Source organism: Schistocerca serialis, chromosome 6, assembly GCF_023864345.2.
Source record: "Schistocerca serialis cubense isolate TAMUIC-IGC-003099 chromosome 6, iqSchSeri2.2, whole genome shotgun sequence".
NCBI classification, from domain to species: domain Eukaryota; kingdom Metazoa; phylum Arthropoda; class Insecta; order Orthoptera; family Acrididae; genus Schistocerca; species Schistocerca serialis.
The window spans coordinates 119,176,583-119,203,599 of record NC_064643.1 but is presented as its reverse complement, the minus strand read 5'-3'; the positions used below and the strand labels follow the sequence as shown (position 1 = coordinate 119,203,599).

At 42.9% G+C, this 27,017-nt stretch overlaps 1 protein-coding gene across 1 annotated transcript; it reads left to right on the top strand.

Moving 5' to 3' along the window:
* The first annotated feature begins 2,000 nt into the window (after nucleotides 1–2,000).
* Nucleotides 2,001–27,017, top strand: LOC126484679 (transcription factor MafA-like). The gene is made up of 3 exons (XM_050108273.1): nucleotides 2,001–2,090; nucleotides 2,220–3,139; nucleotides 26,912–27,017. The coding sequence occupies exons 1-3, from the start codon at nucleotides 2,001–2,003 to the stop codon at nucleotides 27,015–27,017; spliced, it is 1,116 nt and encodes a 371-aa protein (XP_049964230.1).

Genomic DNA, 27,017 nt, shown 5'->3' with positions numbered 1-27,017 from the left:
CTTTTGTTCTGAATTGTCTGTGACCTATAACAACTGTGTCGGTGTTCTCAACGTATTTTCTTTTTTTTTTTTTTTTTTACTTCTGCGTTCTGTTTGTTCGTTTGGAGTGACTTTTGAGTCCGCGTATTACCTTAGATCCTAGTTCAACATCGGCACAGAAACTAATTTTTGTAGTATTGCGAAATGTGTAATTTATTTTACAAGAAATGTTTCCCATATATGGTAGTGTAAAAATTTTTTGTTTCTTCGTTTTATCTACTTTCGCTAATTTTATTTCTTATTTCCGTTTTTTATTAACTAATGGTTCAAATGGCTCTGAGCACTATGGGACTTAACTGCTGTGGTCATCAGTCCCGTAGAACTTAGAACTACTTAAACCTAACTAACCTAAGGACATCACACACATCCATGCCCGAGGCAGGATTCGAACCTGCGACCGTAGCGGTCACGCGATTCCAGACTGTAGCGCCTAGAACAGCACGGCCATTCCGGACGGCTTTATTAACTATTTTAGGTTTGTAGCCATTATTTGGAGCTACAGTTTTAACTGTATCTGATTGCGTCTTGTTGTTTTCTGTAGTGAGGGGAACTCTAATCATACGATATACCATAGCGTGAAAATATTCTGTTTTATATGCCAGTGGGTGACATGGGGAGTTGTGCATCATAAAGTCGCTTCTGTCTATTTTACGAAATACGTCGGATTAATGGATGCCATTACCTTTAGCTTTCTTGATATCTAAGATGTTCGTGCTATTGTCTCTTCCATATTCAGTGGTAAATTTGACGCTGTTATGCATGCTGTCCACATGCTGAAGACATTCTTGATTTCGTCACTGTTTCCATTAAAGAGTAGGAGGATATTATCAGTGAAGTAATTAAAGAGCATGTTATTAAACGTAGAAATGAGATGCGACGACAGTGTGTTGTCTCGAATAGCCGTAGGTAAGAAAATATGTCTAACTGTCCGTCCGAGGGTTATACGAGCCCTCGTTGGTTGAAGTGGAAATCAACATTCTTTACAGAGCGTCCACATGCACCTGTTCTTTGTCGATGGCGGTCGCGTAACTGGTGATCGCGAAACGTACGGTCCCCGGGCGGAGGAAGCAAGCGGGTGTGAAGGGGCGCAAAAATCGTGGCGTAACCGAGTGAAGGACGAATTGTGGGGGCTATTGGATGTAATTTATTTCGTTCTATTTTTTCTGAGTATTTTGAAAGGAAGTGATGTCGGAGCGAGGCAGGGTCCGGCGCGCAGAATGTGGGCGGTCGCAGCTCGCGGCGGCTTCCGGCCGGTGGCGGTGGTGGTGGGGGCGGTGGGCGTGGCCGCGGCGGATCCGTCCAAAGGGAGCGCGGCTCGCCCCCCCACCCCGGGCGGCGCGGCCCGCGCATAAAACGGCGCGGCGGGCTGCGCGCGCGACCACGACGCCGAGGCGACGACGGCCGAGCAGCTCCGAGCAGACGCACCAGCAGTCGCCAGTCGCCGCCCGGCGGGACATGACGCAGGACACACGTAAGTCGCGGCTAGCCGGCGCGAAGTGCGACTGGGGGTATTCCAACCGAGCGCGGCAGCGGGCTAAGTAGGGCTAGGGTGACAGGGGCAGTAAAGCTGAAAGTCTGGTAGTGTTCTCTACAGTAACTGTAGGGAGTGACAATGTAGCAGTTCAGGTGCAATTGAGACTGTTCAGAGTCGAGACGCTATTCTGGGCAATTTTGCGACGGAGTGGTCTTTTTATTGGCGCCGGTTGGGGTCATCTTAGCTAGTCGGACCGTTTTTGGGGGAACAGCCGCTACTGTCGCCTACAAGAGTGGTGGGTGGAAACTAAGGGGCAGACACGGTGCGGTACGCGAAAGAGGCAGCGGCCTTGCGCCGCGCCGAAGCCCACACTGGGGAAGACTCGCGCCGCGAGCAGGTGGGGGCGGAGGTGGAGGCGGAGACGCAGCGCTCGCGTTCGCGGTCGCGCTCGCCTGAAGCCTTGGGCGGCGTGCTTGCAGGAGCAGCCATGGAGGCGGACGACTCGGACCTGGCGGGCCAGTACCTGCAGCAGTTCGAGCTGGACCGGCTGGAGGGCGCCGTGAAGCGCGAGCAGGGCGCGGGCGCCGAGACGCCGCCCCCGCCGCCCCCGCCGCCGCCGCAGCAGCAGCAGCAGCCGCAGCGCCTGCCGTCGATGCCGCTGCTGCAGCCGTCGCCGCCGCACCACCTGCTGACGCCGCCGGGGGAGGACGCGCACCCGCTGTACGGCGCGGGCCAGCAGCACGCCGGCGTGCTGGTGAAGGCGGTGGCGCAGCACGGCCACGGCGGCGAGCCGGGGCTGGTGGCGCTGCAGCACCCGGGCACGCCTCCCGACACTCCGCCCGTGAGCGCGTCGCCCCCGCACTACGCCGCCGCCGCCGCCGCCGCCGCCGTGGCCGCGGCCGGCGCGCTCGCCGACGACATGGGCTGGTTCCCGCAGTCGGCCGTGCGCTACCTGGCGCCCGAGCCGCTCGACCTGCGGCCCAACTGCGCCGCCGACAACATGATGGAGCCGCAGGGCGCGCCGGTGCTCGCCGCCGCCGGCTGGGCTCCCGGCGCCACCTCCGTCATCGCGGGCGGCTGCCGCAAGCTGCTGGCCGAGTACGCGCCGCACCACCACCACCACCACCACCACCACCACGGGCACCACCACGGCGAGGAGCAGGTGCCGGTGCGGCCGCTGGGCGCCGGCTCGGTGTCGCCCGTGGCGCACCACCACCACCAGCCGCAGCACCACCACCACCAGCAGCACCACCACGAGCTGGCGCCGCCGCCGCCGCCGCAGCCGCAGTACGCCGCCTCGACCGCCTCTTCCACCGAGGACATCCTCAACGACGACGCGCTCATGTCGCTGTCGGTGCGCGAGCTCAACAAGAAGCTGCACGGCTACCCGCGCGAGGAGGTGGTGCGCCTCAAGCAGAAGCGGCGCACGCTGAAGAACCGCGGCTACGCGCAGAACTGCCGCAGCAAGCGGCTGCAGCAGCGCCAGGAGCTCGAGGTGACCAACCGCACGCTGGTGGCCGAGCTGCAGCGCCTCAAGGTGGAGCTGGCGCGCGTCACGCAAGAGCGAGACCTGTACAAGCAGCGCCTCGAGCAGCAGCTGCGCCACGCCGCCCCCGCGCCGCCCCCGCGCGCCGACGCCGCCTCCGCCGCCTCGCCGGCCGCCGCCGCCGCCGACTTCTACATGTGACGTCAGCGAGCGGCGCGGGCCGCCTGGTCCTGAGGCGCCGCCGCCACGACGCCGCCTCCCGACGCGTCTCTCCGTTAGGAGTGCCGGAAACGGTAAACAGTGGAATCCAGGTGTGGCCCCTACTTCTCTGCAGCCTCCGCGTTACTGAGGGCGGGACGGAGTTCCCAGTGGACGAGGTCGAGTGATCCCCTCTGCCGCTTCCCTGTCAGCTGCCGCGAGATTCACGCACCAAACCTCTCTGCCTGCGTAAGCAGTAGCTTGCCACCCCTCCAAAGCCGTAATTTCGGATACACGTAATTTCTAAGTGTCTCGGCGTGACTGTCTAGAGGCCACTCGAGCTGAGGCTTTCCTCCCTGTGCACAATGGTTTGAAATCGGACCTAGTCCTCTTCGTAACGTGTCAGCCTCGCTAGAGTCCAGTGAGAAAGTATGGCCTGCTGTGGCACCACCAGATGAATTCGGCAACGATCGTTGTCGCAATATTGCGCGCAAAATACGGGGTCGTCAAAGCGGTTAGGTCCTAAAACACGTACCGCCTACTTTTTACCATTCTCAGTACACGTGAGTAGTCGGCTCCTCGTCTCTGTCAGCCACGACAACGCCACCTCCGACGCGCCCTGCGAGGCTGCTCTCGTAAGGTGTGCGCGACACGGTAAAGAGTAGTCTCCAGAAAGTGTCCCCTTGTCTGTCCATAGGCCGCTCTGATATTCGCGCTTCCTCACGGAGGGCAGAAAACGGTTCTGACTGAACGACATCAAATATGTCCCTCATCTTGGCTACTTCCCTGTGGCCTTGCCGAGAATTTCGTGCACTGTCAGCCCTCTCCAAAACTCTACCTGCGTACACAACAGTTTTGCACCCCTCTAAAGCTGTGATTTCGGACAGCCATAACTTCCAAGTTTTCAATGATCTTCTCCATTACTCTAGAATGGGAACACTGCTTGCGGTCACGAAACTGATACAGAGTTTTGGAACAGAAGTTGTACCAGATCCCATTTTTTTCTATTTTATTTATTTATGTTTCATTTTTTTGCGACTAGTTTTCCGTGTCGCCGCAACGTCATCCTCAAGCACTCTTTCTTATACTCAGCCAAGCTTTCGAGCGGCTCAACAGTTTGGCTGTATACGTGAATGAACACTTGAGAATGGGGTAGCTGTGACACCGAATCTGCTCGCGTAAGAAAACTTTAAGATAAATATAGAAAAGCGAAATAAAGCTGGTGGAAGTTCCCGTTCGCAAATCATTTCCTTCGTAACTGGATGCTCAAATTCCGTCGGTGTGATAATTAACGTGTTCGTCTTGATGACGCTTATGTTTCGTCTGCGCAATGTTTTGAAAACAGTCTTCTTCTTAAGTTAAAAGTCCCGCTGCAGCCCGAGCACGACCGCCGCTCGCACCATCAGATGGGGACGAGTAGGGCTGTTGTTTGTTGATACGGCACCCTGAAAGCGGTTGGCTCCTAGGAGACATTGTGCCTAGGTAGCAGGATTCTCAGTTCACGGGAGTAGTCGGTCTTTCGTCTCTGTTACTTCCTTGTCGGGTGCCCCAAGGTTCATCCACGATTTACTTTCTTCATACTTCGGGCCCTGTGGAAAATGTTTTGTATTCCTCAAATTACATTTCCGTCTTCCACTGTATTTACTGGCTGTTTTGCAGTATCGACTAATTTCGACTATTATGGCATTCCGAAGAGGCGGTCTCACGTGCCCACGCACATGCCAACAAGCTGATCAGACATGTAGCGGGCAAACATGAAACTTACTTTTAGACAAATTGTCTACATGACTACTTTTGGAAAGTTTTTTGTTGTCTGCCATATAGCTGGAGAGCTTGGGGGCCTGCCCTAGTGCACATCAACTGCCACTTCAAAACGGCGTAACAGCCGATATTGGTCAACAGAGCAAAATAAACAGTAACTACAATCGAAAGCGGAAATTTTATTTGAAAAATTTTGCACAACTGTGGAACCTACCCGAAAGAAACTCATTATTTACATGCGAAAGTTGTTTGGATGTAATCCATGGCGTGATTGGTAGACGGTGCGTCATGGGAAGACGGGAGTGAACCACCTGTCCATACTCAGATCTCCTAAGACAGAATGGAGGGAAATCTGGTGAGATTGCGCTTGCAGTTTGTGAACATGGCAAGACAGCACATTGCCACCAGCTGCAGCCGACCTGGCGTGTCCTTTTACGCACTTCTTGTGACTTTTTCTTTACCAACAAATTTGTTCACAGTTACCAAATACTGATCGATCATTACGCGCTGTTGTTATCCTTCTACCCACGTAGTCTCGGACGTGTTACACTAGACGCTTTCTGTTTTGTTAATGAGCAGATCTTCCAGAAACATTCGCTGGCGAGCATGGCAGCGCCAGATAACACAATTCAGATGTCTTAAAAAGAAATCAATGAGCCGCTGTTTTCTTCTATAAAAGCGCCGAATGTTTCTTGGAAAAATTTATCTCACTACTAGTCATTATGTCAACATTCTCAGAGGCTGGCTTAATGGAAACGAATCATTGTCTTTATCTCTTTGCGACTGTTGAAAAGCACAGAGTTCTAACGGGGAAAAAAGTTGAGAACATGAAACGACACGAAACAAAATTTTAGGCTGTAAGTAGCTACAGATACTCGGAGAAAGTGTGGAGAGTTTGCTGCTAATAAGACTGCGGAAGCAGTGCTTCTAAGTGCCTGTTGGAATTAAGATTTCACTTCTGCACACAATATTTCGACTGACTTACAAAAGTATTCAGGGCAGAAGGGGGCCAACTCTGACCAAGCAACTCTCACGGAACTACGGGGACGACCGATGCTGAGCTTTCAGTGGAACACGTATCCAGTTCTTTGCTAATATGTTACAAAAGTAAGGGAATTAATCTTTCATTCCCTCATTTCCAGTCTTCTTCGTCTCCTTCGGTCTGCCTACCAGGTTATCTCTCTCAAGTAAGGCTAAAATCTCGTAGCACTTCGTTGTCTACAGTACAAATACTGTACGCAAAATTAGCATCGTCAACTATATTGAACATCTAATAAGCAAGCGTCTATTTACTTAGATGTCTGTCCACCATTTCAACAGCTTTTTACGCAGCTAGCTCTTCGTAAATGCGCAGCATGAGCGATTGCCTTTTCATTGCGTGGATGCGCGTACGTACGTAAGTACAGGGTCTAGCAACCTCCTACAAGTCGTCGACAAATCTGTTCGCAAAGAAGAACTCGTTCGCATTTTGCGATATGGCCCCTGGAATTTCCGTCGCCTCAAAGCACTGAGTACATTGTTGGCACTGAGTATATTTTTGCTATTTGGCAAGCCGCGAAACGGAAACACGTGGAAATATCTTAATAGTCTTACATCTTAGAAGCTTCATACGTAAAAAAAATTTCAAAATTCTCGTTCACCGACGACTTTAGTGCCACTTAAGAAACAGGTGAACCAATTTGTAAAGCGCATGTTGTTTGCAGAGCGTCTCTATTGTTAATAATAACAATAAAAAAGATAACAAATCTACCAAATTCCACGTCATCCGTAGCCTCAATCCCGTCTCTTTCGTAAATTGATGACTTTACTCAAAATTTTCTTCCGGAAGAAAGCTACAGCCCCAAAGCGGAGCTTTCGTAGGGAAATTCAAAATTTTTAGATTCTTTACGACTTGAACAAATTGGTATTATTATTACTTCAGAATTTTGTTGCTTTCGCTACGGCACAAAACCGCACATGTTCTTCCCAGCGATACTGCTAGATTACGAAACAGTTTCATTTCTCAATATACTCACGAGAGCAGCAGGGGGTCTTGATTGCCAACTTTCACACTCCTTTTCGTTAAGATGACTACTCATTTGTCAAGAGTCACAGCACAATCAAAGAAATGGAGAACGATTTTATAACTTTTTTTCTCTTTTTGTTCCGTATGGTGTGTAGACTTTCAGGCGTACAAAGCTGAAGGTGCTACGTAGCTCCTTTAGGCCACACTTTTTTCGGAAGTCATTGCAAACTGCAGTTATCCACCATGGAAACAAAATGCGATTATCCAATCTAGGTGAGACAGTTTCCTCTCTCTCTCATGTACTTGAGCCCACTACTCACGTGTCAAGAGTTAGCCGTATAATAAAAGTGGTGCCGAACAATTTATTACGTTTCTTGCATCTGGCTCGGTAGCTTCAGGGATTGGGAGCAACAAGTGCAAGGGACCTCTTAAAATTCGTACGTTTTCGGAAGTTACTGGAATCTGTGCTGCCCACACTGAAAACAAACGACCTTTTTTCATCCCAGTTCTGGCGGACAGAATAAGAAAGGCAGCTATTACCCAACCCTGAGAGGGGTGCGTGATTCTCGGGTCAGTTGTGTCTTCACACTTTGCATTTCGCCCCTCCCTCGTAGCGGGTTGTCTCGTAAGAGAGCCAGTGGCCACTATGAGCCTTCGCGAACTGGAGGACTTTCCCCCTGGGGACCGCCCGGTCGCTGATTTCAGTGACGGACATAGAGACACGGACGTGAGCGTGTGAAGTGACGCATCTCACCACTGATGGTGAACGAGGACTTTGAGACACAGTGTATATCAGATATTACGGGTTCGAACATTTCTACTACTGGAACTTCTTTAGATTTTTAAAGAGGCAGTATCTTGAACTGTATTTTTAACACACACTGCTTTATCCCTGTGAGAGAATAATGTACTTAATTTCCAGTTGCAATAGGTGTTGCGATTTCAAGTCCAAAACTCACTTCTTCCTTTACTTAGACGGGTTTAGCTACAATATCTTTGTTCGACGTCTGTTTGCTTAGTTCAGAGAGATTACACGGATGTAGATCTCGTTAATGGAGTACTTGGGACCGAATGAGTGTATAAGTATATGATTTGAGACCTTGAGAACTGGAACGTACTTTGTAGATTCTAAGGCGCTACAGAATAACGTGGCAGTCGTCGGCATGCACTTTTCACTGTCTGATTACTGGAGTAAGTAATATAATGAGTCACATCTACAAAGTTATCCACTTTTACAATCCCTAGATATAGTGTAAGGAATCGAACACATTTTTCCTTTGTAATCGACAGATATTTACTTTACTATGCGATTTTGAAAAATGCAACTGTACTGAAAAGAAAACTTTTTATTTAAGACTTGCAGTAATTTTCAGCTGAATGGTGTAGAAGAAGTACGTAGGCAAAAATTAAGTTGTTCTGTGAACTTTGTGTTTCTTTTTGCTCAGTTGTGAAGCATTATCGCTCTGACTTTTCAGGCTGTCTCCAAACAGCAAAACCATTTAAACAATATTTTCAATATTGTTTTTGAAATACCGAAGTTACCAATATCGGTTCCATATTCCATTTTTGTGCGATTGAACTGTGTCCTTAGTACTAGAGTTCGGGAAAGACTGTGCCCCCTGCATACATCTTCTGGAAGACAACATTCCGGACCACGGATGTACGCGAGGGTGCTTCATCTTGTACATATGAGATCATGGTTGTGTTTCAAATTATTATATGTTAAATACCTTGAGAATGATCTAATGTAAATACAAAGTAATAAAAGTATTTGCTTAAAATACAAGCGTCTTCCTTGTAGTGGCTCACTTCCGCTACTGCACCACTGCTTCTCAACACTACAAGTCTGTCGCATATGGAATTCGCCGAAATGATAAATTGCTGGGCAAGAAACAATAGTTCTTGAGAAATGGTCTGGGTGAAAAATACTAGTGTTGGCTGCCATATTTCTACCTGTATGCACACAGGTTTTTTCAGTACTGTACATAAATTAGGCTACTTTCGTTGTCTCGTGGTAAGTGTGGAAATGTTAACGCCTTTTTCGATGCCATCGACTTTGTACACCTTGACTCACTACTGACTGTATTACAGCGTCTGTTACTGCGAAACTATAGAGCTCGCTTTGGTACCGTCAGTCGCTTGCCTTGAGGTTCCAGCGCTTCATGTTTACGGCGTTTTGTGCCGCCACTGGAAACATTTCCTGTTTGTTCCTTTGTCGCGCGACCTGGAAACACGTTCTCCTGGCTGCCTTGAGGCCGATTGTCGGTGGCTTTTAATCCTCCAGGTTTAAGTTCAGCATTACCACTAATAGTCTGCCTTATTTCTCAGCAAGTAGGCTACGCAGTAATGTCAAAACATGATTTTATTCGGTCTACCTATCGGAATATTGCGTTTGTCACGTAGCCACTGCTATCTGCGCATACGTACAGTCAGTGTTTCACCGACAGAACATGTTTAGTCTACCGTGGTTCTGCACTGGAAACTTAGCAAGTATCATCATATAGAGCTTTCATAGAAGTAATGTAACAACCATTTGCATCATCTTTAGTGTTTTTCTAATTCACTGTTTTGTTGTTGTTTTACGTTAGCGAGTTTTGTGGCGACGACAAATCCAAGAATCCAGAGGCAGTGCTACCGACTGCTAATGCTTTATTACAACAGTTCTAAGTATTTTTAACTGATACAAAAATAGGCTAGCTACTTTTAAAATAAAGCAGGAAGTTATTTTTCTAACAACTATTTACTCGTATTTTCTTGCATTAACGATGTTTTGATAAATATTTTCTTTTACTCTCACACAGTCAGTTACCTAACTAGCAGTATGTGACTACAGGCGAATTCAGTTTTATTTATGTTACTAAATGAACTATTTACTAACTAGGTTAACTGGCCTGCCTTCAATCACTGCTGTGGGTACAGACCGGGATATACACAGCTGCAAGTGTTAATAAAAATAATAATTGCTATTAGTGTTGCATTCAGCATATCGTTCTTCTGAAAACTACAAGTTAGCTGTAAAAAGTCGCACTTTATTTTATTTCCTCTACCCGTTTCATGAGCACGATTTACGTGAAGTAATCAGTCGTATGTATGTTGAGTGAACGACTTTGGTGTAGCCTGCCGCACAGTTCAACAGTAGAAGACAATTATGTTGGAGACTTAAAACTCTGAAACGGGTAGTCGAAATAAAATAAATTGTGACTGTTGACAGTAGTTTAAAATGACATCAGTAACAGTCACGGTAAAATCTAATCTAAAACCTACCCATTAAACTTAAAAATATCGACCCTGCTTGTTTCTGTGTTGTTGCTGTGGCCTTCAATTCGATGGCTGATTCGATGCACCTCTCCGAGCGAGTCTATCCTGTGCAAATCTCTGCATCTCTTAATAACAGCTGTATCCTACATATATTGGAACCTGCTTACTGTATCATGCCTTCATCTCCCTTTACTATTTTCATTCCCTTCACTTCCCTCCATTACCAAACCGATTGTACGTCTGGGTGCGGCCTATCAGCTTCCTTCTTTTAGTTAAGTTGTGCCACAAATTTCTTTTTTCACTAATTCGATTTAGTACCTCCTCAATAATTATTCTATCTACCCACCTAATCTTCAACATTAGTCTGTAGCGTCGTATATCAAAACCTTGTATTCTCTTCTCCCTTAATCAAAATGGTTCAAATGGCTCTGAGCACTATGGGACTTAACTTCGGAGGTCATCAGTTCCCTAGAACTTAGAACTACTTAAACCTAACTAACCTAAGGACATCACACACATCCATGCCCGAGGCAGGATTCGAACCTGCGACCGTAGCGGTCGCGCGGTTCCAGACTGTAGCGCCTAGAACCGCTCGGCCACCCCGGCCGGCCTCCCTTAATCGCCCATAGGCCACGTTTCAAATCGATAGAAGGGTACACTACAGAGAAATACCTTCAAAAAGTTTCCCAGCACTTACATTTATATCAGATATTAATATATTGCTGTTTTTTAGAAATAACTTTCTTACTGTTGTCAGTCTCAATTTTGTATCCCTTTTACTTCGGCCATCATCAGGTATTTAGCTGCCCAAATCCAAAACTCTTCTGCTCCTCTTAGTGTCTCAGTTCTCAGTTTAATTCCCTCAGTATAACCTGATATATTTCGGCTACATGTTTTGATTTTCTTGATGTTCATCACACAACTTCTTTTCAAGACACTGTCCATTCCGTTCACCTGCTTTTCCAGTTTCACCACCGTCTCTGACAAATTACAGTTTCATCGTTGAATCTCAAGGTTTTTATCTCTCCTTTCAAATCTCAATTTGGTTTCTTTTACTACTTGCTCAAGGTACAGACTGAAACGCATGGCGAAATGTTACAACCCTGCCTCACTCCCTTCTCATCGGTGGCTTCCCTGTCACGTTTCTCAAACCTGCAATCTAGTTTCTATACAAGTTGTTAATAACCTTTCGGTCCCTCTACTTTACCCCTACCGCCTTCAGAATTTCAGAGAGTGTAATCTAGACAGCACTCTAAAGCTTTCTCTAACTCTACTAATCCTGTAGACGTAGGTTTGCCTTTTTTCAGCCTATCTTCTAGGTAAGTCATAGGCTCAGTATTGCCTCCCGCGTGCCTACATTTCGCCCTAACCCAAACTGATGTTATCCGAGACCGGCTTCTAGCAGTTCTTCTATTATTCTGTAAATAATTCTTGGAAATTTTTTGCGTCCATGACTTATTATACTGATAGTCTGATAACATTCACAGCTGTCAGCATCTGCCTTCTTCGGAATGGGAATTATTATATTTTTCTTCCAGCCTGAAGGTATTTCTTCTCTCATATATCTTGTACATGAAATAATTTTGTCATGGCTGGATCTCCCAAGGATATAAATAATTCAGAGCTGATGTCGTCTACTCCAGGTGATTTGCTTCCACTTGAGACTTTCAGTGCTCTTTCAAATTCTTCTCGCAAATTGTTCAAATGGCTCTGAGCACTGCTGAGGTCATTAGTCCCCTAAAACTTAGAACTAGTTAAACCTAACTAACCTAAGGACATCACAAACATCCATGCCCGAGGCAGGATTCGAACCTGCGACCGTAGCGGTCTTGCGGTTCCAGACTGCAGCGCCTTTAACCGCACGGCCACTTCGGCCGGCGTTCTTCTCGCAGTACCATATATCGTATCTCATGTTCAACTATCCCTCTTCTCTTTCTGTATTACTGTTCTCAAGTCTGTTACCCTTATACGGATTCTCTATGTGTTCTTCGACCTTTAATCTTTCCCATATTTGCTTAGTACTGGTTTTCCGTATGAGATCTCGATATTTCTATGTTACTAGAATGCTATGTCTTATAGAGGACGTGAGAGTAGGGATGGAAAAGTTTCACATTTTTTGCTGGTCGATATTTGTAGGTTGGTCGCCCTTTGACTCATCCATGTCTATTTCTGCTTCTTCGTATCGCCACGTGGGCAGTGACAGGTCTTTGGACGGTTTTATCTCACAAATCTCTTATTTTTCGTGTATCTCATTTACATACAGTAATTGCTCGCATCCTAGTAATATAGAGTTATAGAAACACTCCTCTTGTTGTAATACGTGGCAAAAAAGTCGCACTATAACGCTACTGACGAATTTTAAAAAAATACATTTTTGTTAGCAAACGAGTACAAAAAATTTGCAGTTACATGCAGACTGTTTTCGTAACTTCACCAAGGGAAGGAGTGATTGTTGAAGATATGTACACAAACAAAGAAGTTACATTTTTTCTCATACAAAGTAGGAAAAATTACGTCCACTATGGACTGTATCGTAATAACTATGATTGATAACAACACCGGAAAAATAACGTAATTACGCGCGAGTTACTGACGTCAGAAACTTATTAGAAATAACGTTTTTGTATCAAGTAGCTAAAATTCCAGGGTGACATGTTATACCGGGATCGGCCGATCCCAAGAGAAAGGTATCCTCTTATTTGATGACTTAGACACAATGACTTTTATTGGCAATATGCGACAGTGAAATGAAGGGTAAATCATTGATGAAATCAGCCTGATATCGTTAAAGTAACTTATTTTAAGACCCAGTATACTTTTTGAAGCGTAAGTTCATCTTGGCTGTATTGATGCTAACACCACAGAAATGGGTATATGTTTATTGAGAATTTTTTAGAAAGGAAAATTGAAGAAAGTACAGCCGAATATGTAAGACAATTTCTTCATTTAAAATTCTCTGTAAATGCCCACAAATATGTTTTTCTGTCGCTATGACGTCGCAATGAAGGTCATTCAAAAGCCAGCTGAAACCTTGGAGATGAAGCAATGCTACAAAATGTAGATAGGATAATAACATAATATATCGAAGTGATTTTAGGTGAATTTTAATATTAATGTTCTAGGAATTAATTTAGTTGGAGAATGAGAATTCCACGTTCTAATTGAAAGAGGTGCCCGGGCGCAATTCACACTGTCACCGTATTTTTACCTTTACGACTATTACTTTGTATAATCAGCTCCTGTGTATGAATACTAACCCTGTGTTCTGTGACTACTTTTCTTCTACTGAGAGGCTTGTAGCATCAACTGTAGTTTTGTGTTATGTGTAGATTACTCCTATCTGTGATAACAAACGACATGTTTAGAGCTTCTTTTGATCAATAGGCTGTCATTTCACTAAAGTAACGCATCAACTCTTGCTTCGTAGTTTAGGTTAAATACGAAATGCACGCTGAGCCCCAAAATGCTTTTTGCCTTTGTTTCAAGTAGACATAACAACATGATATTAAAAATTTGTACGTTTATGGTACGAGCTGGTTCTTGAGACGTTGCATGTCAACTGTCCCAAAAAGTCTTACACAGTTTCAACATTTACCATTTCTGTTTTTGCGATAAGCAGATGTTTGCTTTGTCGCTTCCACAAATTACTTATTTGTGTTGTTGGGAGTCTTCAGTCCGAAGAATTTGATGTAGCTCTCCAGGTTTGTCTGTTCTTCATCTCTAAGTAACTATAATCATTTCTTACGAATTTGATCGTTTTGCTAACGGTAAACGTCAGTATGAAACGTTAAGTTCGTAAAAGACAATACAGAATGCTCTCTAATTCTGAATTAATCTAATACACGAGTACCAACAACAAAAGAAAAGTTTGGCCTTAAACTCCTGATATCTGAGCACAGAATAGAGTATTCTAATCAAGGTTTTAAGTAAAATAAATAATATTCTCCAGTACAAGGTGCACTGCACCCTTACGTTTCACCAACACTTTCCAAAGGACCAAATCCTCCACGAAACACTTCATTTTAAGCTAAGCGTGTTAACTGACGTTTTAAGTCACCTGTACAGTATAATCAAGGGACGTTGTACCTACGTAAGTACGCTTTTTCAGATGATTGGACTATAGTCATTGTCTGAAACCTTCATACATCAGGCGTATTAACCCTCTCTCAGAATATTAAAGTCAAAGTTTGGTACCAAGTACAGTGGTTTATAATAAGTTCCAGCCATTCATTTTGTTCTCTGCAGCATTTTATAACTGCCATTTTTCGTTTAATAATATACATGCCAGTCGTTAACAGGTACCTTTACGTTGTACTGTTCGTACATGACAGCTGTTTCTGTGCTCACGTACGCGTACCACTCTTGGTCATGGTGAAGTCATCGGATGATGTAACAGAATAGAGAAAAAAACTAAGAGTGAATCGTTGCACACCTAACTCTATACTAATAGATATAAAAGAAATATGCTTGTACACATGGTATTTATCATTTACACAGTAAGGTGTGTAGAATCTCATCTTTCTATTATTTTCTTTAGTAAACTGTTACGAGTACAGTATTTCTTAATTTATTTCTTTAAATGTTTATGTGTTCAGAACACCACTGGTTGGTCGAAAGCAGTACATGACAACGGAAGTATTTTCCAGGCAATGCTCCCTAAGAACACGTAGTATCGGTCAGTAGGGAGCAAGGTGACTGGTACAGTGAAATTGTTTCATTCACTAGCAAACACGGGCAAAAGCGCCACTGTCCCTGTACACACCATTGATCGAGCCTGAACTGTGACGAAAGTTGTAAATCTTGGTACAGATTTACTATGACTGGGACCGTTGCTACATCTTCAAAAATACCTGTTTATGAAACCATTCAATTCAAGAATTAATAAAATTAGCATTTAAGCTTCGTTTCCAACGAGTTTATACTCAACGTTTTTGTTAATGTAACCATAGTTTAACACTGTGTGCTCATCATGGACGGTTTGACATGCAGAGCTGCAGTAGATGAGGAAATGTGCAATATTTCAAAAGAACTCACAGTGCCATGGTGTTCCATGTCCGCGACGAAACGGGCAGCCGGGTGTTATACAGTATAAAGAAAGGAAAAATTCTGCTGACCGGGCATGTACTTTTGACTTTATATCTGATTCTGTGAAGGTGAATATAGGGCAACTTCGTATTTTGTCGCAGGAAACTTCAGTGGTCCGAGACGATTCCAAAGCATTTCTGTTAGGCACGTTGCTTACACACTGTTGTTCTGTCCGATATGTAAAATCGTGTTTTACAGGTTTTGCTATCGAAAATTTTCTTCTTATCAATTCCTTTCGGCCAAGAAAAGAAATGTATTCATACATCTATTGTGATACGGCAGTAACTGTGTGATTATTTAAAAAAAGTATTTCCTTCTCTTAATTTCGATAGCACCATACTCTTAGTCACATGGAACGTAGATATACACAGTACCCGATTAATTCGAGTTATTTCGGTTATTTTATTCTAAATTTGCCTCCTGTGAAGTATATTTCTCAAGGAGCATTTAACAGAAGATCATTATACAGACTGTTGGGCCCCTCACCGATAGTAATTTACGATGATGCCGTTTTTACTAACGAAAAAAAGAGATTCTATACATTCGAGGCTAACAGCATCATAAAAATCGTGTAGTCTGTATTGAAATTTGCCTGCTTAACCTACACAAAGCTTTTTTAGGCATATATGGAAAAGTCTCACCAACAGCCCTTTATTAGGAAGGCGCAGTCCCTTCAGGAGAAATCATTGCAGTTTTTTCTCCGTCCTTTCTCGTCAGGTACGTTTCCAGTAACAAAGCCACGAAAGAATGCTAGGTGGTCTCAAACTGGGATCTTTATCATTTCATTGGCGAAATAACACAACATTAGCATCACATTTTGTTTTCAATCGAATATATGTGTTTCATATCCAATTTTGAGCAGTTTCTTAATCTAGCCGCCAGCAATACTTTGCAGGTAAGTGCCAGTGCGCGTTGCTTCGCCCAAAATCTTAGATGAATTCGTGTTCATATTCGTTTTCGCTCATGCCATGCTACGTTTTCAAACCCAGCCCACGGGAAACAAAATGCTCGCGTACTTAAACACGCGTACTTAAACAAAATTAGAGAGTTATCCGTCCGGATACGTGAGGTTACTCTTAGATGTTACCGACGTAAATTCCGTTGTCTTTCACTCTGTGTGTAGGTGGTGGTTTGGTATCCTTAATAGCTTTCTGTGGTTTTTCGGAATCCTGACAGACAAGTACCTTGATGAATCAGGAGGCAGCAAAAGATTCTCCATACCAGAGACTAAATGATAAAATGAAAGTGAGATATAATCTCTGTGCTAATTGTTGCATGATGTCTCCTAAGATTTTATAACGCGCGATTGTTGGGCAACTTGTTCATAATCATGGCCCTGCATGTTTAAGAGGGTCTCCTTAAAAGTCTCTAATCAGAACTTCGACAACAGTATGGGGAAGTTATTCATTTTAACGTATCATCAGTTTGTCTATTCAGAATGAAAGTAAATAGCTATATTTTTTTCGTTCTTTGAGTCTTTTCTAACCGTTGGATCATACTTGTATACGTATGAGGGAACGGAAATATTTTCATTTATAATTTTAGAACAGAAATCGCAGGTATCTTTAAGTATGAAGAGTACCAGCCGCCATCTACGACAGGTGGAAACGCATGGTGCGGATATGAGGATACGCTTTGTGCGTGGATTTAGTTATTGCCTGTTTCGGCGTACACATTGTACTAGAATCCTTTTATAATACTCTATACGTTTCGTAGTGAGTTCTCGCCTTTACCTTTACGCCACGAAATTAAAAAAAATTACAAGACTGTACAGGTTTTCTTCACGAGGCACACAAGTGTTTTACAGCCTGTTAATATCCCGGAACTCTTAGTTTCTAAGGTAACTCGGAGTATAACGTGTCACGGAGAGTCCTATAAGTACTTGGCGTTATTTTATTATGGACAGGGCGAGTAAACAAGGTTTATGTCACCACGTCACCAGTTACCAACATGAACGGAGGGGCAGCTTTTTTAATCTGTGCGTTTGTTTCTGATGCAGGTGCCATTATGACAGCATTTGAAACGTACCAAGGCTGGACCTGGTCACCTTGAAGCGTTGCGCTGCTTCCTATAGTGTAATGGTAGTTGTTTCTTCCTTTATTTTATTAACAATGAGACATAAATTTCTGTGGTTTATCGCCAAATCAGTTACCTGGTATAAATGTTAGCTTTACTTTGTGAAGTAACGTCTATGACTCATGGTATATTGTGAACTCCGTGATTGTTACACGGGTAACACTCGTTTCATAGAACTTCCTGCGATCGTGACGTCATTTTGACATCACACACAATGTCGACGACCGCATAATCGGCTATCGACTTTAGTTAGTGTTCCATACGCGCCTCCCACAAGACTCCATGCTCGCGTACTGGAGATTTACAAAAACATATGATTCTTGGAATGATTCATTATAATTATTGCTATAATAAAAAGTCACATAATGATTTGTCGACGGTTAATGCCTTCATATGAGAGTGCTCTCTCGTGAGTGAGTTATTATCGCAATAATTTATAAATGAAGCATGTAACACGCTTGTTTTCTAATCTGCAGTAAACCGCTTCAAAGCAAAGGAGCACTGAAAATTTATCACAAACATGTCACCATTAAATGTCACTTAATGACGCATCAACGATATAAGCCTTCAAGAGAGAGTGTGATATCCGAGACAGGAAATAAATAACGCATAGTTAAGTGGTAGCGTAATGGACATCGTTGTGCGGAGAGTTGTGAGTTCGCATCCCGTCACATGCAAATTTTTTTTTATGTCAGTGTTGTCAACACGTCCTGGGACTTTCTTATGAATGTAATACAAGTATGCTTTGCAATATTCGATGTTATTTACAATCACTTTGATCTGAGAACGGAGGATGAAATAAATATTAAGCGATTTCCGAGTACGTTTTAGGCAGGAACGGAGGACAGCTTAAATTGCTGCGACTGAAACGAACAACAATAAAAATGCATGTTTTTCCTTCTCATAAATAATTGGCTTTCTTTTTACAACTATGTACGGCCTTTCGAGTGTGTGGTTAGGCAGGAATCTATGAGGACAGTGTAAAATGTTGCAGGTTAATCGAGGAGCAATAACATTCATATTCTTCACGTGTCGCAAAGTCAATAGAGGATCATGCGGTCACTGATACTGCGTCATGACGTCAAAATGACGTCACGTTTGCAGGAAATGTAGTCAAACGAGCGTTATCCTTGTTATACTGTGGAGTTAGTGTTTTGTTCTGAGGCATTTTGGAAGTTTAATTTTGCTAGAAGCAGTTCACCTGCAATCCTACTTCCATTGTATTTGGAGTGATGGGGAAATGCGAAAATATAAATTGTCGAAACAGAGCATTAGTACCATTTGACTGAGACATTCATCTGGAGTTTGGAATCGCTTTTATTTTTTGGTATGTACAGTCACATCTGAAAAAGTACCTGTATCGGTAAAATAAGATTTATTAATGAGCAAGCATTCCACCAACCGAAAGCAGTTGAAGACGTTGGTGGTAAGAATTTTTAACGTCCGCGTGTTAAGGGAGGGATGTAATATTAATAATATAGTAGGGAAAAGCCGCTTTGTCGCAAATTGTTCATAAAATCGCCGAGTGTCACTATATGATAGTAATAAATCAACTAGGCATAGTTAGTTACCAAGACGTCTTAAGTCTTGGCTGCTATAGAACGTCTACAAAACGAGTTTCCACAGTTTCTTTGGTAACGTGATCAGAGTAACGCTCCGGGAAGAATGGAAATTTAGCAGGCTACAAAATACCACACAGGTCTCGTGAAGAAAACATGGTCTCTGTAAGTGTTTTGATTTCGTATACGATGTTAAAAATGAGCAGCCACAGTTTTTGATTTTGCTGTAACATGTTGTTGTGGATGGAAAAGGAACGTTTGGATAACAAAACACACCCGTTTTGGTTAAGGAAATGGTAAACCTGGTGGTGCTTTACTAGGCATGGTACCATTACAGCTGAACTGCAAGTTAACGTGCACCCTGAACCAAGATTTAACGTGGCTTTTTATGCATTAATCAGTCACTGCCAGGGGGAAAGAAAGGTGCATGTAACAGAACAAATTTCAGGAGCGACTGGGAAGCGAGTCACAGAACGCTGGATTTGTTGTGAGACACAAACCTTCTTAGATACTGAGCCTCACTTGTCTTTCACCTCTGCAAACGATTCGTTAAAAGAAAAAATTTCAGCCCGAATCGTGATTAGGTGATCACGTTAAAGTAAATCCCCACCAATGTTGTAAACGTCTGGTCGAGTCAGTTCAAACGTGGGAGGAAGATAAGGGCATTATACATCCAATGGAGTGACATTTCCATATTCCATCTTGGCTCTTATATAGCTGATTTCAGCTGTTTGCCATTTTCAAGCGCGTACTCCTATATTCGTGAATTTACACCGTCACCCTTTGCGAGTGTATACAAAGATATACTAGTCATTTTAGTGCGTAACCGCTGAAAACAAAAGTTAAAACAACGTTCCATATCCGTCAACGCTTTAAAATAACATTACTCTCAGGGTGGAATAAGTTTGTAAACATAAAATCTCATAATATGTCGCACAGAATATAGATCTGCGCAGGTCGATTCGACTCTGTCCAGTTTACAGTAAACAGCTGTCCAAAGATATAACGACATACAGTGACTGCCGCCCAGCTGATGGTACCTGTGAATATGTGCCGGGGATATGGTGCCTCTCCATTATATTTGGTTTATCGGTATATTTCAAATTGCTGTCATACACGTGTTCCACGTGACACACAGAAATACGTTCATGCTTACGTCATGTCATGTAGTAAGTGCTTGTATAAAATGAAGTCAGACTATAAAACCAACAATTTCGAGAATCGAAATTTAAAAATTTCACAAATTTGCCGAAATAGTAAGTTGTCACATACAGTAATAACAAAAATGTGATTGCAGACTGTTTGGACAACATTTATGCCTTTTCATTTCATCATATACTCGGCTAAAATTCTGTAAAAATCTCATGCTATATAATTCTGACTGTTCGTTCAATATATTGTCCCGCTATTGTGAGGGTAAGAGATTTATGAGATGTTTTGTGGCCAAAGTTCTTGAAAATGAATCATTTCGTTGACTGATGGGGAAATCTCGTGCCAATTTTGAATATACTTATAGATGAACAGGCTATATAAGCAGAATATCTGTTCACTTGTTCATCTGGAAAAATTGTACAGAGGCTAAAAGTTCAGTTATTTTCTGGGAAGATTTGGTAAGGTTCGGGTCTTGTTCCGTTTGTTTTGTTACTTTTTTTTGTCTGAGGTACTCCGCATGACCTTTGTGCCGTCCAGCGGTGACTGGCGTCATGACGTGTGGAGTGGTCAGAGGCGGCAAAGAGTATTCTGCATAAATCATGACGTCTTGGAACTCCAATTTCCGGAAGATTAATAATGTAAATGCTGATGTATATACTCTTGTTTTCGACTTTGGAAATTTGGAGTTTGTTCAAACGAGATGTACCTAACTCATTAATTTCATATCATGCTTGTAATCAAACGCACAATAAAAGCCTTCATACATATTAGAGTAGCTGAGTTCTACAGACTTAAGAACAGTTTATCAACGACTCGGAGGATCACAGAATTCTCTGAGCTTAAGACCAGCGAAGAGATAATTTATAAACTAAATGAACCCTCGCACTCTCTGTTAGCAATCATGTATATTTACAGTTCCTCGAGTGCATCCATGACTCTTCCTTTCTTACTTATTACATGTAGTATTTGTTGGGCTCTGATGACCCTTGAAATAATGCGGGCGGATCCTTTAAAACCAGTAGGATCACGTCTGCTAAAGCACCGCTGTGATGAAAGCACCCTACCGGCGAGGGCAATCTTGTCTTCCCATTTATAGCTGTTATTGTGCGTAAAACCGAAAAACGTGATGCAGTTTTAATTTTTTTACATTTACTACAAACATTTCAAAACCATTCCATTGGGTCTCTATTAAAAATGCTGTTATGCAGTTTTTCAGTGTGGAGCATTGAAGTATCTGTGATTCGACATTGTTGTTGTTGTTAGCTCCAGTTTCTTCGTCTGCTACTGGAGTCTGTCTCGCCCTATCGTTGGCGACACAAATTCCTCGTACGTATTCAGAAAATCCGCTTCCTTCTCTCTTCTACTTTGTATGGTCACCAATTTTAAGCTTCGTTTGCTTCATCTCTTAAATTATCTTCGTGCGAAATATCCTATCCATCGAAACTTCAGTGCTCTGTTAGCTGTCCTTTACGCCATACTGAAATTCGTTACCGTCACCGTCCGTTTCCCCTTATATGTTGCTGGCCACTTTTCAATTGCTACGATATCCATCTAATTTTTTTTTCTATCTTTTTTGTTTAGATGTTCGTTCTGTATGTAAAGCTGAAGCTGATATGGTCTACAGACTTTTCATTTTGTTTTCAAGCAGAGGTTTGGGGCTTCCTCATAAAATCCGAAACTGTTGTTGTTATTTTCCGCGTGTTCTTTATACCAGTTTTCAGTCAGTCACTGAAACTGGGTGATAAAGCCTGTCTGACGTATACAAGAGAGTGTCGAGAACAGAACGCAGCACTTACCGAGCTCTTAGTTTATGTAAAAATAACAACAAAAAATAATGTAAACAGGGTACTCTGTAAGTATCAGAATACACTTAGTATGTAATTCTAACCACGTATGGCCGGCCGGAGTGGCCGTGCGGTTCTAGGCGCTACAGTCTGGAGCCGAGCGACCGCTACGGTCGCAGGTTCGAATCCTGCCTTCGGCATGGATGTGTGTGATGTCCTTAGGTTAGTTATGTTTAATTAGTTCTAATTTCTAGGCGACTGATGACCTCAGAAGTTAAGTAGCATAGTACTCAGAGCCATTTGAACCATTTGAACCACGTATGCTTTACTCTCGCGATATTCTGCATTATACGAATACTTCCTGATCGCTTTAACGACACACCACTTATAGTCTGTCGAAGGCTGGACAGCAAGAACGATGAAGATTCTGCGCATTTCAGCGTGCATGTACGTGAGCACCCGAGTATTTCTTATCCTGTTCAGTGGGAAGATGAGAGAATTTGTTTGCTTCTACGATCATCCGGCTTAAGCCCTCTGACCTTATTTCTGCGGTGTGCTGTCAGGTCGTCGATTTGCGCATCGCCTGTCAATCATAAAAACAATGGCGTCGTATGCAAGTAGTGGAAACATGCGAGGTATGTTTCTCTACACGAGGTGTTCTCTAGTGTCTTCGTTACTCATTGTGGCGGCGAAATAAAACGGAGTCGCATATTAACGTTTTGTGTTTCGGAAGCTAAGCATGTCCGTTCCCTTATCAGTGTAAGAGTTTCTTCTCATTTTAACCGAGGAACGCGAATTTTAAGTATTGTCCGGTAATTTCTGTAGACCATACATTCGTGTGTTTCCAGTCGATCTCGCATTGCGAAGGACGGCTGTTCAAGCCCTGTAGTCTCTTCTCAGTTATCCATAGCTTCCTTAAATAGCTGCAGAAAAATGCCGGTATGGTTCCTTTGAAAAAGTCACTTCCTATTTTCTCCCCTGCCGTTCCCCAATTTAATCCCGTGATCCGTCTCTAATGACTTCAAAGTGGTAGATGTTAAACACTAATCTTCCTTCCCTTTATAGAATTGATTATGTCTTTAATTTTGTCACTGGTTGTTCCGCACCATTTGCATGAGTTTTGCTTTTAGGAGAATAACAAGCAGGATTTTGCGGTTTCTCCTCCTGTATAGTTTTATCATTGCTTTCAATACCTGACATAGTCTACCACTACACTTACCACCGCTATTTTCAGCCCTCAGTCGGTAGCATGCTTTACTTCAGTGTACACAATCTTTGTTCTCTCAGGGTACAGTCGCTTCGATGAGCGTCCTGTAGTCGATGTCAATTACATTTCTTGATTGACTCCTCTTCTTGTGTTAACGTTTTCAATTAGTACTTCTTATTTTAATGTCGGAATTGTTACAATTGTTGCTACTTTTGATTAGTCTAATGGGTCTTGTTGATGTGCTTTTTGATTTTGAGGCTTCAAAAGTCGTTTTATGGAACAGAGAATCAAATAATATTGTATAACGGGTGAAAATTTTAGAAAGCGGTACAGTCTAATCATGATACCTCACCCATAATTGATTCATACTACACACGTGACCAGTTATCGGAAAGTCATATCCCTAGGTTCTATTACACAGACTCACTGTTTTTAAATTCCACATATTTCATCATCTGTACCAGTCCGACACAATACAGTTCTTCTCCGATAATCTATAGTGCTTGCTGCCACCACTCTTACAGTTCCACGGAACATGGTTTTTCAGCTGATAAAATTTTTCAAGGTTCGTCGTTTCGATACGGAGGTATGCTAAAGGTTTTGAAGTTTATGTTAAAACTTCATCTTTTTTCATGGCATGCAAAACATTCAAAAATTTTCCTAGAGGTTTTAATACGATTTCTCAAATGAAATAGCCAAATACCCGTAAACAGTTTCATTACTTGCGTTTATAGTAGCATTCTGGTGAGTTATGTTAAAATTAACTTAAAATACATGTACATTTTTGTATGGACTGTTTTTGTAGGCGTCCTTTGTCACTGCGTGGGAGAAAGAGAGTTTCATTTTACAGGAAACAAGACCATAAAAACTTTCAGAGCTGGTATGCTATTTTACGAAGACTTTGCTCCATCACACGCTTCACCCTTAAAAGAATTACAAAATTACAGATATTGGAATAATGGAAGGATTACGAATTAGAAAGTAATATGGATAGCTGCTAAAATGTAACATTTATATATTTGTATTTGTGTGTGTGTGTATGAGAGAGAGAGAGAGAGAGAGAGAGAGAGAGAGACGGAGAAAGAGCTTTCAACTGATTTACTTGAATGTTTGCAGTCACATAAAATATCTCCTCAGGTACTGTTCGTTAACTATTATAAAGGTCTTCTAGAAATGAGAACAATTCTAGATTAGGTTTCTTCCTCGTAGTCTATTCATTTTTATTGCTTTATGTATCCTACAAAGGGTTGCGAGTGTACTGGATCAGGTATTTCCATACCAGAAAATTCTGATCAGCGCATTTGGCAGACAAATTCATTAGAAAGTTTACATTTTTGATGATCCTTCAGTTCAGCGCGAAATCGTCATGACATATATTATAAATCCACAATTTGAATATCGTCCACAGCAGCCACACTCTACAGTCATGATCTGGGACCCACTTGCTCGGTCAAGTGCCCTGCGTCACTGCTGGCTTCGTGTTTCTCGATGAGGAGCAGCGTCGCGTAGCTTCAACAGAGGCTTCCTATCAGAAATCGTTGAATATACGTGGCAGGCTCAGTCAAATTTGGCGTTGTCTACACTGTTTCAAGAACATCGTATTTGACGCTATGTGTCTTTAAGTTCAGCAGCCAGAAGACAGAAAAGTGAGAGAAGTGTGGTGAACAAGCAAGATTTCAGGTCTGATATATGAGAGAGATGTTTTGTTTTGTTTTGTTTTGTATTGTAAGCGTTGGGAGTGTAGTTCTTACTTTGGAGAATTTAACATCGGTCTGGCAACCAGTTCTTAATAATACTGTGTAAACACTCTTTTAAAATTTCGAAGTAATTGTCTTTTGAAACACTGTCGCCATGAAACATAAGGTGACGCACGTCAGACGAAAACACACAAGTACGTAGTATTAAACCACCGCCATGGTGCTTTACTGTTGGTTGTATAGGTTATCATTACATTCACATTCCTTCACATAGCTTCTTTGCAGATTCAGAACGTCCGCCACTTTTATACAAAAACTAACTTCAAAGCAACGCATAGATCCGTTAGAATTTGCATCTTGTGTATACTCGTATTGTTATTGAACTTAAAACCAAAATAACGTCAGTTAGATCACTAATAATAAAAATATAAAGCTGATGAAGTTTTCCAGAATATGACGACAGTGCGAACAACACTGACGCAAAAATCGTTGCTGTTATAGTTTCACTGTACATCAAGTGATATAAAAATATTTTTTAAAACTATTCATGAAGCGTGATTTATTAATTGCGAATAGGAATCCTTAAAAGACATACCATGAAGACACTAGTAACGTAACTTTCGAATCTCTGAGGTTCGTTTACCATATTTCACGAGGCATGTACCTAGTGCCCAGGCAAACAGAGGCAGTGACACACAAGGTGGTAATTTAAATTTACTGGTATCGCGCTGGAGTTATTTTCGAGTTACCAGTTTAACAGATTCGAGACTGGCCTGGACGGAGTGACTGGACTGCTGTTCTAAACACATTCCTCTAGAATTATCACTTTGTAATTGTGAATGCCATAAATGTGTAGGATACTTCATTTGAAATGATGCTTTGTTTATGTAATCTTAAAAATCTTATTGTATGAAATACTACAATTAGCAAAAAATGGCTCTGAGCACTATGGGACTTAACTTCTGAGGTTATCAGTCCCCTAGAACTTAGAACTACTTAAACCTAACTAACCTAAGGACATCACAGACATCCATGTCCGAGGCAGGATTCGAACCTGCGACCGTAGCGGCCGCGCGGTTCCAGACTGTAGCACCTAGAACCGCTCGGACACACCGGCCGGCTACAATTAGCAGGCTTTTGTTTTGCGGAGTTATGTTTTCATCCTGAAAAAAACCTTGTGCATGCCGTTATTACACATAATTTGTAGTGTAGCAGCTTTTGAAAAATTCAGCCACACAAAAAACTGCATCACAGTTTGGACACCACCAGGATGACTCTTTTCGGCACGTTTTTCCCTCCTGCCTTTTGTTGACATCGGATCGCGCTTTAGAGACGAGTGTTTGATGTGGTTTTTTATGATATTTTTTACTACCAGAGTTGATTTCCAAACGTTCGTTTAGGCGAGACAGTACTTCAAACGCTTCATCTTCATTATTTTCTTTTATTTATTACTTACTTGAGCATACAGAAATCTGGATCAGCGACAGAATCATCAACTTCCGCTTCTGAACTAAATTCTCCGATTTGTTTTTCCAGAGGCCGGCCGAAGTGGCTGTGCGGTTAAAGGCGCTGCAGTCTGGAACCGCAAGACCGCTACGGTCGCAGGTTCGAATCCTGGCTCGGGCATGGATGTTTGTGATGTCCTTAGGTTAGTTAGGTTTAACTAGCTCTAAGTTCTAGGGGACTAATGACCTCAGCAGTTGAGTCCCATAGTGCTCAGAGCCATTTGAACCATTTTTTTTTTTGTTTTTCCAGACTAGTGAAAACCCCACTATCTTCGAAGTTTCCAATGCAAAAACTATGCAGAATGCGAGCAGCGGCCAACAAAGGCACAGTTAGGAGACGGAGGAAAGAGGAGATTCAACACAGAGCAGAGTTATACAGTGCGCTTTTGCAGGGTACTGACAGTTCAGAATTCGAAAGCCATGTCGCAGGGCAGTGCAGAGACCCTTCCTCGTGCAGTCTACTAGGCTACCAACAGGGGGCAGTAGAGCCAATGTGAGCTACGAATTTTTACGCACAGCACGAGCAAGACTCGGGCACCATGCGGCTAACTGCCGCTGCTCGAGTACCACGTGGCCTTGGTCTAGATTATGTAAAAGATAAAATAAATTTTTTAATTTTTTTAAGGTTATCAGGTGCCTTTACTGTTCATGTTAAACCAGCTGCTGCCCTGGCTTCGAGGATGGCATCTCAGGATTTGTCTGCGAGAAGAAAAACAAAATTAGCATACTGA

Bases quoted from the DNA above. Each gene is read 5' to 3' on its own strand.
- LOC126484679 (XM_050108273.1), top strand. From the start codon at position 2,001: ATGGAGGCGGACGACTCGGACCTGGCGGGCCAGTACCTGCAGCAGTTC. The intron at 2,091-2,219 runs GCGGGCGCCGAG...CCGCCGGGGGAG, and splicing joins CCGTGAAGCGCGAGCAGGGC to GACGCGCACCCGCTGTACGG. The intron at 3,140-26,911 runs GCGCGCCGACGC...AATTTTTTTAAG, and splicing joins GCCGCCCCCGCGCCGCCCCC to GTTATCAGGTGCCTTTACTG.